At 38.0% G+C, this 15,804-nt stretch overlaps 1 protein-coding gene across 4 annotated transcripts in view; it reads right to left on the bottom strand.

Moving 5' to 3' along the window:
• Positions 1 to 15,804, bottom strand: part of TCAF1 (TRPM8 channel associated factor 1) — a 48,643-nt gene that overhangs the window by 13,354 nt on the left and 19,485 nt on the right. For all 4 annotated transcript variants that reach the window (XM_039860696.1, XM_039860695.1, XM_039860699.1 and 1 more), the window contains exon 2: positions 14,282 to 14,915. In XM_039860696.1, coding sequence (XP_039716630.1) covers positions 14,282 to 14,901 — 620 coding nt within the window. In that variant the 5' untranslated portion in view covers positions 14,902 to 14,915. The remainder of the gene's footprint in view (positions 1 to 14,281; positions 14,916 to 15,804) is intronic.

Genomic DNA, 15,804 nt, shown 5'->3' with positions numbered 1-15,804 from the left:
AACACTGTAAAGAAGCCAACGGGAAAATTGAATTAAGTGATTCTTCCAAACAGCAATACTAAAGGACAAAAAGATAAATATCATCACAAAAAAGTTTAGAGATAATGAAGGAAAAATCAAAAGAGCTAACATTTCTCAGCTATCAGACTGACAAAAGTTCAGAAATCTGGCAGCTGTTCTGTTGGATATCTGTGGGCAGACAGACATTCTCTTAATTGCTGGCGGGAATGACAAGTGGTAGAAGCCAATGTGGAGAGGCACTTGGCAATTGCTAACAAAAGTGTACGTACCTTCACTCTCTGACCTAGCAATTCCATCTCTCAAATATTACCCAAAAGGCACAGCTCCAATAAGGTGAAAACACATCGCACAGAATTAGCCATTGCAACATTACTTATAAGAGCAAAATACTGGGAATAATGTGAATGCTCATACATTAGAGATTGGTTGAGTCAACCAGGGTACATTCGCACAGCAGAGTGGAATGCAGCTATGGAAAAATAATATAGGAGATTTCTAAATTTTGTCAAAGAATGATTGCCAAGATATATTAATTGAAAAAAGCAAGGTGCAAGAGAATATTTATAGTACGCTACCTTTAATTTGGGAACAATATGTATCTGCACACATACAGGTTGCAAAAAGAAAAACGGAAGGAATAATCAAGAAACTATGTAACTGGTTACCATACAAGAGTGGGGACAGATTACAAACAGTCGGGAAGGGAATAAGACTTTTCTTATTACACTTGTTTAAGTGGCTTTGAGGCTTTAACCATGTCAACTAAAAAAATAAAACTATTTTTTTTTTAGAGCAGTTTAAGGTTCACAGCAAAACTGAGGGGAAGGTACAGAGATTCCCCATATACCCTTGGCCCCCACATATGCATAGCCTCCCCCACTGTCAACATCCCTGACCAGACTGGTACATTTGTTGCACCTGATGAACCTATGATAGCACATCATTACTTTAAGTCCACAGTTTACATTAGGGTTCATTCCTATTGTTGTACATTCTATGGGTTTGGACAAATGTATACAGTTATGACATATATCCATTGTTCTGGTATCATATGGAGTATTTTCACTGCCTTAAAAATCCTCTGTGCTCTGCCTAGTCATCCTCCCATCTCATCCCGCACTGATCTTTTTACTGTCTCCATAGTTTTGCTTTTTCCAGGATGTCACCTAGTTGGAATCATACACTTAACCTTGCATATTTAAGGTTCCTCCACGTCTTCTCATGGCTTGACAGTTCGTTTCTTTTCTTAGCACTGGATATTTCATTGTCTGGGTGGACCACAGTTCGCTTACCCATTCACCTACTCAAAGGCGCCTTGGCTGCTTCCATAGTTTTTCAATTATGAATAACGCTGCTATAAACATCCATGTGCAATTTTTTCTGTGGACAGAAGTTTTCAACCCCTTTGGGTAAATAGTGTGAAGGCCAAATCATATGGTTGAGAGCATGTTTAGTTTTATAAAAAAATTGCCAAACTATCTTCCAAAGTGGCTATACCATTTTGCATCCCCAGCAGCAACGAATGGCAGTTCCTGGTTCTCCACATCCTCACCAGCATGTGTTGTCGGTGTTTCAGATTTTGGCCATTCTAATAGGTGTGTAGCAGTATCTCGTTGTTTTTGCATACCCTTGAGGACATATGATGTGGCGCTTCTTTCCATACGCTTATGTGCCATCTGTATGTATTCTCTGGTGAAGTGTTTTTTAAGGTCGCTGGACCATTTTTAAATCAGATTGTTTTCTTATTGTTGAGTTTTAAGAGTTCTTTGTATATTCTGGATAATAATCCTTTATTACACATGTCTTTTGCAAATATTTCCTTCCAGTCTGGGTTGCTTTCTCATTCTCTAGGCACTGTCTTTTGCAGAGCAGCAGTTTTTAATTTTAATGAAGTCCAGCCTATCAATTATTTCATGGACTGTGCCTTTGGTGTTGGATCTATAAAGTCACAGCCATAGTCAAGGTCATCTAGGTTTTCTCCTATGTTATCTTCTAGAAGTCTTTTTTATAGTTTCGTGTTTTACATTTAGCTCCATGATCTATTTTGAGTTGATTTTTTGTGAAGGGTGTAAGGTCTAGGTCTAGATTCATTCTTTTGCATGTGGATGTCCAGTTATTCCAGCACTATTTGTTGAAAAGACTGCCTTTGCTCCATTTTAGTGTCTTTGCTCCTTTGTCAAAGATCAGATGACTACATGTACATGGGTCTATTTCTGGGCTTTTTCTTCTGTTGGCGGGTCTATTTGTCTGTTCCTTCGCCAATACCACACTCGCTTGGTTACTGTAGCTTTGCAGTAATTCTTGAAGTTGGGTAGTTGTCAGTCTTCCAGTTTTGTTTTCCTTCAATATTGTGTTAAACATGCCAATTTAAAAAAATCAGCTTCACTGACATGTGATAAAAGTCATCCACTTAACGTGTACATCTTGATGAGTTTCTGCTACATTTATACACTTGTATAATCACAATAAAAATATATAACCTTTCCATAACTGTAAAAAGCTACCCCTTGCCCCATTCCAGCTCTCAGGCAACTACTGATGTGGTTGCTTTCAGTATCCATTAGATTAGCCTCTTCTAAAGTTTCATGTAAATGTAATAATAAAATATGTACTCTGGTGCTTGGTTTCTTCCACGTGGAATAGTTTTGTGAGAGGCACCCACGTCGTTGGGCCTGTCGGTTGTTCATCCTCTTTCACTGCCGTGCAGTCGGCCGCTGTGTGGATGCATCCCACTTCGTTCACCTGTCCATCTTTTCATGGTCACCTGTGTAGCTTCCAATTTGGGGCTTGCTGCCGTGAACGTTCACATACATGTTTCTGTGTGGACGTATTTTCATTTCTTTAGGACACTCAGGGATGAAATGGCTGGGTGGTATGATAAGTGTAGGTTTAACTTTACAAGAAATTGCCAAACCATTTTCCAAAGTGGTTGTATCATTTTACATTCCCAGCAGCAACGCATGAGAGTTCCAGCTGTTCCACATTCATGCCAATGCTTGGTTTGTGAGTCTTAATTTTAGCCATTCCGGTGGGGGTGTGGAGTAGCTAAGTGTGATTTTAATTTGCATTTCTCTGATGATGAATGATGTCGAGAATCTTTTCATGGACTTACTGGCCTTTCCTACATCATCTTCTGTGAAGTGTGTTAAAATATTTTGCCCTTTTATTTATTTTTGTACTGTGTCTGTATCTCACTGAGATGTAAGAGAGTTCTCTATGTATTCTGAATGCAAGTCTACTGTCAGATATAAGTACTGCAAAATTTTTTTCCAGTGTGTGGTTTGCCTTTTTGTTTTAATACTGTATATTGAACTGCAGGAGTTATTATTATTATTTTTTTTGATAAAGTTCGATTTATCAATCTTTTCCTCTTATGACTCATGTACTTTCTGTGTCCTATCTAGGCAATCTTTGCCAACCTCAGAGTCACAGATATTTTTTCCTGTGCATCCACTTAGAAGTTTTAAAATTTTAACTTCTGTGTGTAAGTCTAGATCTATTTTTAATTATTTTTTTATATGAATGGGATAAACTTCAAGATTCACGATTTTTCCCCCCATAAGTGTTCCAGAACCATCTGTTGAAAAAATTCTCTTTTCCTCATTGAATTACCATGGCACCTTTGGCAAAAAATGATTGAGCATAAATCTGTGGGTCTATTTCTGAACTATCTACTCTGTTTCATTCATCTGTATGTCTATCCTTATGCCAAAACCACAGTGTTTTGATTAGCTTTCTAGTAAGTCTTGAAATTAGGTTATGTTAGTACTCTTCATTTGCTTGTAATTTAAGAATCAATTTGAACTATGCTTGGGATTGCACTGAGTCTATATGTCAATTGGGGAAAATCTTAAAAATATCAAGTGTTTTGATCCATCAATATGGTATATTTCTCCATTTCTTTAGGTTTTATTTAATTTCTCAGTAATGTTTTGTAGTTTTCAGCATACAGTGCTCATAACATATTTTGTTATACTTATTTATCTTTCATGATTTTGAGTCCTGTGTTAGATGATACTGTATTTTAATTCCAATGACAACTTTTTGGCTGCTAGTATATAAAAATAAAATTGATTTTTGTATATTGACCTTGTAGCCTGCAACCTTGCTAAACTCAGTTATTGAGCTTTTTTATAGATTAAAACAAATTTTACACAAAGGGTCGTGTTTTTTGCAAATAAACATACGTTTAGTTCTTAATTTTTAATCTCTATGCCTTCTTTTCCTTGTCTTATTGCACTGGCTAGGACCTCTAGTACATGTGGAGTAAAAGCAGCGAGAGCAGGTCGGTGTCCGTCCTTGCCTTGTTCTTAACCTTAGGGTCTATCGCCAGGGATATTGTTCTGTAGTTTTCTTGCAATGTCTTTCTCTGGTTTTGGTATCAGAGAAATACTGGTTTTTAAATCAAGACGCAAAAACTTTCCTCCTCTCCTATTTTCTGGAAGAGTTCATGTAGGGTTAGTATTATTTGTTCCTTGAATGTCTGATAAAATTCATCAGTGATGCTACTTGAGCCTGGAGTTTGTTTGTTTGTTTTGGTGGGGGCTTTTTTATTTTTTATTTCTTTGCATCATTGTTGATTTTAAATAAAATTTTTATTTTAAAATAAAAAGTATGAAAGTTGCCAATATAGTACAAAGAATTCCTATATACCTTTAACCTGGTTTCCCTAATGTTAACATGTTATATGATCATAGTACATTTGTTAACACTAAGAAGTTAGCATTGGTAAAATACTATTAACTAAACTCCAGACTTTGTGCAAATTTCACCAGTTTTCCCACTAATGTTTTCTAGGATCTTATCTAGGCTACTATGTTGCATTTCGTATTGAAATGTTTTTAATTACAGTTCAACTCATTTAACACTTATTTTCTGTTTCGTCTTATGTCAAGTTTAGTAGTTTTCAGGAAATTTGTCCATTTCATCTGTCAAATATATTGCCATAAACCTGTTGTAATCTTCCCTTATTATCCTTTTAATGTCTATCGGATCTGTATTAATGTCCCTTATTCCATTCCTGGAATTTGTAATTTGTGTCATCTCTTTTATCATTTTTATTTTTTTTCTGACTAACCAGCTTTTGGTTTTGTTTTTTCTACTATTTTTCTCTTTCCGATTTCGTTTCTCCTTTCATCTTTATTATCTTCTTATTCCTTCCAAATATTTTGGGTTTTATTTGATTTTCCTTTCTTTAGCTTCTTGATGTAGAAACTTAGGACACTGAGTTGAAATTTTCACTTTTCTAATAAAAGCATTTAAATTTCCCTCTAAGCACTGTTTTAACTGCAGTTCAGAAATTTTGACATATTGTTTTCATTTTTATTCAGTTCAAAATATTTTCTAATTTCCTACATAATTTATTTACTTAGAGTATTCGTGTTTTTTAAATTATAAATATTGAGATATTCCAGATCTGTTAATGTTATTGATTTCTAATTTAATACCATTGTGATCAGAACATACTATGTATGATTTCAAACCTTTTAATTTTGTTGAGACATTTTATGGTACAACATATAGTCTTGCTTCATAGATGTTTTGTGTGCACTTAAAAAGAATATGCATTCTGCTGTCATAACCATGCTAATAGTTTACCCATTCAAAAATTAAAATTAAAACAACAAATATGAGGGAAAACTCTAAACAAAAATAAGGCCAAATGAAAAAAAAAATCTAAGTAATTTTTGAACAGAGTACTTAAACTTTCTATGCTTCATGTAGTATATTCAGAGAACAACCAAAACAAAAAAAAAAAGACTACAAAAAAATTTGATCTTAACTTTGTAAATCTGCTCTTGGTAACAGCATGGAGTTATTTCCTATGCACTGTAGGACTGAGCAAACAAGCACATACTGAAGTTGTTGGAAGCCAGTATTCTCACTATGGGAGAAGAAAGACAGAAATATGGTATTAGTGAAGGAGAAGAATCCTGTGCTTCTGGATTAAAATTCGGGATATCGGTACGGACTTATGATTAAAAGATATATATTTCCTGGCTGTGTCTTCTTAGGGGTCCAGAAATGAAGACAGTGCAACAGCAATGAGCATACCTAGATGGGTTTGGCTTCCAATACCATTCACGCTAAAGGAACCAGGATTCCTCGAAGAAACAGCTGAACCCAGGTTTTGGACTGGAAAAGGACAAGGTAAACCTGCTCTTCTTGTTGTGCCAGAAATTAAGTATTAAAAAACTGATGGGACGTGTCAAAGGACTCAGGAGTCAGCTCAGTGGGGCTTCTACTTGCCAAATTTGAAACAATGGACCTTCGAAAATACCAGCTAGAAATGAATTACAACACATTTGATTTAAAAGAACAAAGGGTCTATGAGTACATAGTGATGCTAAGACAAACAAAATTAAAAAACCACCACAAAACCAACAACAAATGTGAAGGTGGGAAGAGAAGGCACCTTGTGACAGAAGGATGCAACCAATTCTGGCAGAAACTCTGCTGGGGTCAGTCCTAGTGTCAGGTTGCTATGGGAACACAGAAGAGAGCCATCTATATTAGAATAGGAGAGGTGGCAGGGACAGTTTCTGGAGGAGGTGATACTTGACATGAATCTTTAAGAAAGTAGTACAGGAAGCTATCCAAGTGGTAGAAGTAAGCATTTTTATAAATATTGACTAACGCAAAGATCGTCAAGATCACAAAACCAGTGGGTGAAGCGTTGTTGGTGAATAGGATATGAATAGTCTCAAATTGTCACGTCGTAGACTAAATAAGTTAAAAAGGGGTGAAAGGCACTAGTACAATAGGAAAATGTGGCAAACTCAAGTTTAACTAAATGACCAATTCAAAAATTGCCAACAATTTATAAACTGACCTCACGTCCTCCCAATCTGATACACTGTGATGAATGCAATGTCACTTATGTAGTATTCTTGCCAAAAATGTTTGAACTGAGTATAATCATGAGGAAACAATTAGACAAATTCAAACTGAGGGGTATTCCATGAAATAGCTGGGCTGGATACTTCAAAAATGCTGATGTCTTGAAAAATAAAAGCTGAGAACTATTTTGATTGGAACCTGTACATTTTTTAAGACATTGTTAGGACAATTGGAGAGATTTGAATATGGACATTAGTGTTAAGCTGGAGAATGGCATTGTCTTTAGGAGATATATGCTGAAGTATTTAAGTGTCAAGTATCATGGTGTCTAAAAGTTTTTCTCAAATGATTAGGAAAAATAATCTGTCCCTGCATGTTTATATAACACATGTGACAAAATCTAAACTCTGGTGAATTTAGGGAAAGGGTACAGTTATCATTATATTATTCTTGCAACTTTCCCATGTGAAAAATTTAAATAAAGAGTTGAAAAAAAATTAAAGGTAACTTTGAAAGAATAGAAAAACTATGTGTAATTTTAAAACGGGGAGAAGGGAAAAAGAAACTCAACCAATCGAGCATAACATTTAAAAAGAGCAACAAGAAAGTGTAACAATTCTATACCCTGTCCACTATCTCCCCAGGTGATAGTAACTGAAACACCAATTTTATCAATTATATAAATGAATTTTTTTCTAGAGTCTCTCTGATTGGGTTTAAACAATAAGACTGATGCTGAGAGACAATTCTTTTTAAAAGATAAGTCTTTTAAAAAAGGATCGATAAAACAAACAAATAAAATAGGAATAGTAATTATAATATTAGACAAAATAGAGTGAAAAATATTAGTTGCAAGAGCAGATATTTTATATTGACAAAAATGTACAAACCATAAAAGATTTCCTACGTTTTTAGAAATCTAAAATATAACTTTGAAATATATACAGTAAATACCAAATTCAGTCCCCAAAGCACAGTTGGGGGTATGAAGCAATTGTTTTAGAAATCTCTTTTAGATCAAGCATATAAAAATTAAGTAATTCATAAAAAAAATGTCTAATCCAGTTGATCTAAGGGATAACTATAAAGCTATGTACAGAACCCCCCGGATATTTACAAAGTGTTCTCAAAAAGCGATATTGCTATTGACATTTTGTTAGGTCAGAAAAAATGATGCTGTTTAAAAAATGTGTTTACAGTATTGTGGTTATATTTAAAACTTAGTCTTTATCTTTTAGAGATACACGATTTTGTGGATAAATGATGCCATGACAGGGACCTGCTTCAAATGAAACTAGAAGGGAGAGTGGGTGGCGTATAGACTCGATATCAGTTAGGCAAGAGTTGATGACTGAGGTCCCTGGGTGATGGGTATATGTTTGTTCGTTGCTCTATTTTCTATCTCTGTACATGTCTGAAGATTTCCAATTCAAGATGTTTCTAACAGGAAACTGTCAAGTATTTAAAATGAGTAAGTTTTAGTGGGAAAATATTCACTGTATCATGATTTATAAGAGAAAAAATTAGAAAATAACCTTAACGTGTCCTAGCACATGAAGTTTAAATGACTTATGGAACCTTCCAACCAGGAAACACTCTGTAGCCATTCCAAAGGATGATGAACATCTTTTTACACACATACGGAAACATGTTCAAGACATATTAAGTGAGAAAGCAAGCTGCAGATCTGTCTTTCCCTCTACTCTTCCAGCTCTCCCACTCCAACCCTAAGACATACAGAAGAATGTAGGAAAACGTCAGAAAAGACACAGTCCAAACTGTTAGCAGTGATCGTCTCTGGGAAGAAGAATGGAATTAGCAAGAGGCAGAAAGAGAGGTGGAGGATGAATATCTTTCACTTTTTACTTTGTCTACTTCTGGATTATTTCATTTTTTTCCCTAAAAAGCATATATTTTGAAATTAAAAAATGTTCATAAAAAGGAAAAGAAAACTAAATTGAGACTTAGCAATTTCTCTTCTATGGTGGCATATCATCCTAGTTGCATTCACTCGCTAAAAACTTCTAGTTCATTGTGTGAAAATCAGTTAACACAAGTTGACTATACATGGCTAGGAATATAGTAAGAAGCACAGAACACTAGTTAGGAAAGTATACTCAGCGCACCACGTCCGGCCACGATCTGACATCAACTCAGTAATCGGCATTCTGTACAGTCCTGACACACAACAAACTAGCAATGACCTGCAGGGACTTGTGGACTCTTGTTATAAATACGCTTATTAAAGTCTGCTCAGTTATTTTTGTTTTCCAAACACTGCGGGGAGTCTATTCATGTTTACCTTCAGCAATTTGGCAGTTTTCTTGTTTGATCTGTGCTAACTTCAAGCAGATACTTAAATTTTCAAAATACTGAATTCTTAATAATCCGGAATTCAAAATGACTCTGTGTGTGTGTGTGTGCGTGTGTGTATGTGTGTGTGTGTGTGTGTGTAACATCCTTTCAGCATCTTTCAGATATGTAGCATCTATTTATAACGTTTGTTAATTCAGGTTCGACAGGGGTGTTTTCAAGCTAACATACTGGGAGCATTTGGACATTTCACAGCATGACCATTTGTACACCAATCTATGTATTTTTTATGCATTTTCGTTTCTATGTATTTTTGATGACTGAGTACAGAGGCATCACCGTAGGCTGAAAACTGCAGTCTCAATGACGTAAAAGCTAAAATGGGGACAAGGACCTTCTACTCCAATGCTTTCCACTTAAAGGGAACAAGAAAGTTGACAGGTCATGCTGAGGTCACACTGTGCAGTTAGCGGCAGTGGAGCCTGGGTTCCATGTTCTATTGAAACATATCAACACAGCCCTCTGCCTAAAAGATGATGTGGTTTTTGTGGTTTCTTCCAGGTCTGGTAATTGGAGATGTTTCTGGCTCCTAATTCTCAGATCTTTGGAAATCATTTTCTTGAAAAGAGAAATAATGCCTGGGATACAGAATACGCTCAAAAAATGCTAACTAAATGATTGTAACATAGAGTTAGAACTCTTTAATAGAAGCCTGAGATTTGGGTTAAAATGAGACAAGGGCCTTCTTATCTGAAAGGCAAACTATTTTGGTTGATTCTCCTGAAACCTCCCTAAGACTGGTTATCTAATATGTTTAATCTGCATCAAACCTTTTTCTGGTGGAGCCAATTCAGTCTCTAGTATCTGCTTTGTTAAGTGTATAAAGAAGGTGAAATGTCAACTGATGTCAGTTTATCATTGTGACACTATCTCAGTTTTGTGGAAGAAGTAGGAAAAAATATCAGCTAAAATGTCAATACCTTATACAACTGGAACAACATACATGACTTGGGGCAAAGCAGTATAATGATGGATGCCAGGTCAATTTCAATGGTTGGGAGTGATATTTATTCAGGACATCGTGTGCTTACATACCATAGCATGGAGACGGGAAGTCAAAATAATTCAAGTGTTTTAGATTCTCTGAGCATGTTTCTTAATTCATTTAATCCTCACAACCACCCTGAAGGCCAGACATTCATCCCACTTTAGAGACAGAGATGAGACTCACGGAGGGTAACTATGATTTTAGAGCAAGCCCCAGACAGAGTTTGGGAATTTACTAAAGTCTGCCTTCTCTAAACTCTGTGCATTTTCCAGGACACATAGAATCTTCTACTGGAATCCTGAGTCCCGCAGTGGGGCTGTGAGTAGTTTATGACAATATACCCAGTGTTTGTCCGTATGAGATACTTAATAGAAAGATGGTGGGACCAGGTCTGTACATGAAGTACAGCAGCCACTGCTGTCGGAGCTGGAGGTGTGGCAGGGGCCACTGAGGAGAAAGCTGACGGGAAAGGAGAAGCTACTCAGGGAACAGACAACAGGTGGCTTTGGAGGTGGAGGCTGGCGTTCTAAATGCAGACAGTGACGCTTTCCAGGCGGAAGGCAGGGCCGTGACGACGAGGCTTGCGTCCTGCCTTCTGTGGGTGCTCTCACCAGACTAAAAGTTGATCACCTGTTTTTATTACTCAGGGTTTAATTTTTCTGAACATAGAAGTAGTAACTTCTTCTGACAAAAATGTGATTCATCTTCTGATAAAAATTCGATTCATCTTATTAAAGACCTGTGGACACTCTTTTAGAAGGCTGAGAGGATCCCAAGATCTTGTTTAGAATTTAGCAAGAAATGTGAAAGTAATAAGATTAAAGCTTAATTCACACTTACATGCTCAAATGAGGGTTTAAAAATAAATAACAGGACACTTTGGCAGAGTAACTAAACCCGCAAGGGGCCTTCAATCTGAACCTCACTCAGCCTGTGATGGAAACAATCTTCCTTCTCGAATTCTAACGGAAGCATCTTAGTGTCCTGTAGTGTCTAGTATTTCTAAAATGTTTTGAAGGTATTTTGTACAGTATAACGAGTGGAGAAAGGCTCAACAGTAGGCAATGATTAAATAAATAGGGCATACATGCTGCATTTGTATAGAGTGAATCAAACATAATTTTAAAGGTTATATAGAATGAAAAATCATATGAGCAGAATTCAAAATAGCATGTATAGTAAGATGACAACAATGTATAATTATGAATGAATGGGGAAAATAATATGCAAAGGGGAAAAGAATTGTATTGTGGGTTTATGATTTAATACTTTTTAAAACGAAATTTTAAAAAGTAAGAGATCCAGCAACATTTAAAAAGTAGTTTAAAAAAAAATACTCCATGAAGAACATAATTCAAAAGTATTGGCAAAACCATACACACATACATATACCATATATTATATATAATACATAGTATTTCATAGTATTACTATGTATTATATATAATATATGTAATTACCATACACACATACATATACCATATACTATATATAATACATAGTATTACATAGTATTATATATAATACACACATATGCCACATATTACATATACTATATACACATATATACCATAATTATATAACACACGCACATATATATCATATAGTATATATAATACCACATACACATAAATACATATATTAGACACACATGTATCTATGTATATCAGATATTAGAAAGGAAAGGAAAAAAATTATTAGAAAATTGTTTTCTATTTTCTTTTTAGATAATAAAAGTGCTTATGTGTTGTACAGATGTAGAAGATCTTTAATGTGACTTTTGAATTATTTTTCTTGTCTTTCAATTTCTTGCATGTGAAGTGAGGTAATGAAATATATACCTTATTAGTAAAATTCGATAAGAAGTTTGGGAAATAAAAATTTAAAAGTCAAAATCACCTACCATTATTCCACACTTCAGATATCTACCCATTAGTGATATTTTGGCTTTTTTCTTATGTAACATTTTCTAAATATAGCTATATTTTTTTAGCACAATTGAGAATGTAGTGAACAACAAGTTAGCATACTACTTTATTTCAGTTAATAGTGCCCCCAAAGATTTTCCCCAGGCCCTTAAATATTCTTGGAAACATAATATTTGTAATGGTTGATTAATAATTCTATAATTTATTTAACCATTCTACTCTTCCCTATTAGAATGATGAATTGCACATACTCTTATATGAATCTGATTATGTCCTAATTATTTCTTTATATTTTAAATTTCTATTAAAAGAACCTATTTTTAAAGATTTATTGAGGTTTAATTTACATAAAAGTTTAATTTACATAACTTGATTTAAGTGTACAATTAATGACTTTTGATAAATATGTATAGTTTCTCTCCCACGACACCAGGTGGGAGAAAGAGAGCTCGGTGTGTAGCTTTCAGTGTTGGGCACCTGAGCACTAACATTAAGAACACTGCAGGGTAAGGAGGGGAAGAGGTTGTTTTCTCTTTTCCCCCACTCATCTCACCTATGCATTCGATCAGCATTTCGCGTGTCTCTGTGTGTGTGCATGTGCACACACCCACACACACCGTCGCGTACCTTTTACTTTCTTCTTACTTCATCTCAGTCAGTTAGCTCAGGAACAACACTATTGCCATCTTCAATCCATCCGCGAGTCAAAAAATTACCTGGCTCACATGTGAGTAACGCTATGATATACTTACCTGTACGAACAGTCAAGAGTTGTGATACAATCTTATCTAGTAAATAACCAATACTAGTAACCCACAATCTTCACAGTAGATTCTATATACTTCCCTTATTAAGTCTGATTTTTCCTCAAGCGTTAGCCTTCAAGTTGATTTCACATGTGTGTGCACATACACACATATACAAACACATACAACCCAACCACCCCCAAAATTCGGAATCGTTGATGATGGGAGATGATTTAGGCACAGCCAGTGAAAAAAGAGGCATAGTTTTGGTGGAGAAGAACGTCTTTTAAGGCAACTAAAAGAGATTAAGCTGTTAAGAAATAGAATTATGGCCAGTCTTACCTTCCTCTTCCTTAGGATGAAGGTGACTGGGGTAAGCTGAAGTTTGATCGACTTGCTCAATCACTATGCCCCTGAATAACTGTGTGTCTCCTCACTGCACATGCGAGAATGGAGCTGTGGGGTATTCCGGGAGTTCCATGCCAAGGGGAGGCCACTAGTCATTCCCTATATCTCTCTGCTAACCCTGCTGTGCCCTCCTCACCCGGTCCTACCTTACTCTGCTTCCAGTGCTCAGAAATACCACTGCTTTTTTGCTCCAAGGAATGCAGAGAGCTTTAATGTACAATACAGGGCATGGCCTTTTCTACTCCTGGGACTTCCAGCTTCTAATCTCTCTCGTTCATCCATCCAATCATCCATCCAATGAATGTTTACTGAGCGCCCACTAACCTGCTCTATGTTCAGCAAGGTCTGAGGTGCAGGAGCACAATGAGGACAGAACAGCTGGGCGACGCTCACAGAAACTTCTGGTGCAGCTGTCTCTGCGCCCATCACCTGACTCCTTCATTCTCCACCAGCTGGTCGTTTGCCCTCCGAGATAAAACCTTCCCCCAATTCATCCTCGGTTTAGCACAGATAACTTGTGCCATCTTTTCTGCTATCTCCGCTTCTGAATCCTCTCGTTCCCGCTGCCATCCTAATCCCATCTGACTGGACCTTTCACGACACTTCCCAGAGCTCTCTAGTCTTCGTCTGACGGGGTCCCTCGTGTCCGTTTTCCTTTTCCTCACATTTCAGTTGCAAGCAACCTCCTGCTACGAACCTTCCCAGATCAGTCACGCCAGCTCTGGGGTTCAGCAACCTACTTTATTAAGCTAGACACTGAGGGACATAAGGGTCACTAAGTTTCTTCCGTCAGAGAGCTAAGTGGGGGCAGCAGACACTAGACCCTGCCCCTCCTGTGCCTCAGGGTATTTTTAAAATCGGGTCGATTTATGGTGAATCCACGTCTGAGTGCCAAATTCTTTTCTGTTAGCGGGATAACCGGCAGACAAGAGCCAGGTCTGCTCTCTCACCTGGTTGGAGCTGGTTAGAGCACTCACCTAACCAAGACTGGGGTCTTGGGCATCTTCTTAGACACTTTAAAGAAACTAGTGTCTCCTTTGTTGTCAGTGAAGTGCACGCCGGCCACGCTGGTCACGAGGTTCCCAGGGAACGTGAAGAGAACTCTTTCATCATCGCCTTGGTTGGCCCAATCCCAGGCTTGGCCTCCAATGAGCAAGCCCCCTCCACGTTTCATGAACTTGACCAACTTTTCAGTCATGGTTTCGTTGTAGGCATCAATACAGTAAACTCCCAGGGAGTCTTTCACTTCCGGCTCAATCTTCGCCTCCACCCCAGAGCCCTCGAGGATTTTGGCCAGAGGTGCCAGGGATGGGTGTACGCCAACGGGCGCCCCAGGGGAGGAACAGAGCCACCCCACTGCATTGAGGAGAAAGGGAGTGAGCTGGGCTTCCACCAAGTAGTCCTCGTGGGACACCACCACCAGGCGGCCTCGGCCGTACGAGGACGCAGCAATGAGGACCTGGCCCATGTCGTTCACCATCACTGGGAAGGAGGCCTCTCCGATAAGAAGCAGTTCACATGGGATGGCATCTTCGGGGACATCCCAGCTTGTTACTCCGTTCATAAGGGCCTCGAAGGCAGCAGAGGGAGTCGCCATGGCTGGACTGACTTCTGCAAAGAAGAGAGCAAAGACTCAGCTTGATGAAGACTGGATTAAACAAACACATATAGCAAGCCAAGCAGTTCATTCCTCCGCTGGCTGGCTGGGGCAATTCTTCCGGTTACCCGGATGAGAGCGACATTGTGAAATGCCTCGGGCACTCAGCGGGAGAGTCAGTGCCTCCCATTCGGGAGGCCCCGTTGTACCCCGTTCTCTTAAACGCTTCTGGCCAAACTAAAAGAGCTCGGTGCTTTTCCATCATCAAAGGAAACAAATGCAAGTGAAGAATGAGGGCAGAATTGTGTTCCCAGAGAGACATGTGTAAGTCATAACCCCCAGTGAATGTGACCTCATTTGGAAACAGGTCACATTCGCAGATGTCATCGAGGTAAAGGGAGGTCATACCGGATTTGAGGGGGCCCTAATCTAATGACTGGTGTCCTTCTAAGAGGAAATTTGGACACAGACTCGGATACACAGGGCAGAATGTTATGAGAAGAGGGAGCCGGAGACTGGAGCGTTGCATCTACAAACCAGGGCACGCCGAAGATGCTGGCAAACACCAGGAGAGAGAGGGATGGAACAGGTTCTCCTTCAGAACTTCTGGAAAGAACCAGCCTTGCCAACAGCTAGATTTCAAACTCCTAAGCCTCCAGAACTGGGAGAGAATAAAGTTCTGTTGTTTGAAGCCATCCAGTTTGTGGTAATTTGTTATGATGTCCCCTGGAAACTAAATACAATGCAGCATGTCCCCTCACCCCTACTTTACCCTACTCAGCTCCACAATGAGCTGACTCAACCCAGCTTGGGGAACCCAGAATTTCAGTCTGAAAATTCTGGGTCCTCAGAAAAGGTTCTTTGGTCATAGTCACAGGCTGGGGAGAGGAAAACAGAGGTCCA

This window comes from Pteropus medius, unplaced genomic scaffold, assembly GCF_902729225.1.
Source record: "Pteropus medius unplaced genomic scaffold, Ma_sr-lr_union100, whole genome shotgun sequence".
NCBI classification, from domain to species: Eukaryota; Metazoa; Chordata; class Mammalia; order Chiroptera; family Pteropodidae; genus Pteropus; species Pteropus medius.
The sequence above is the reverse complement of the archived record's forward strand: the minus strand, read 5'-3'. Positions and strand labels throughout refer to the sequence as shown.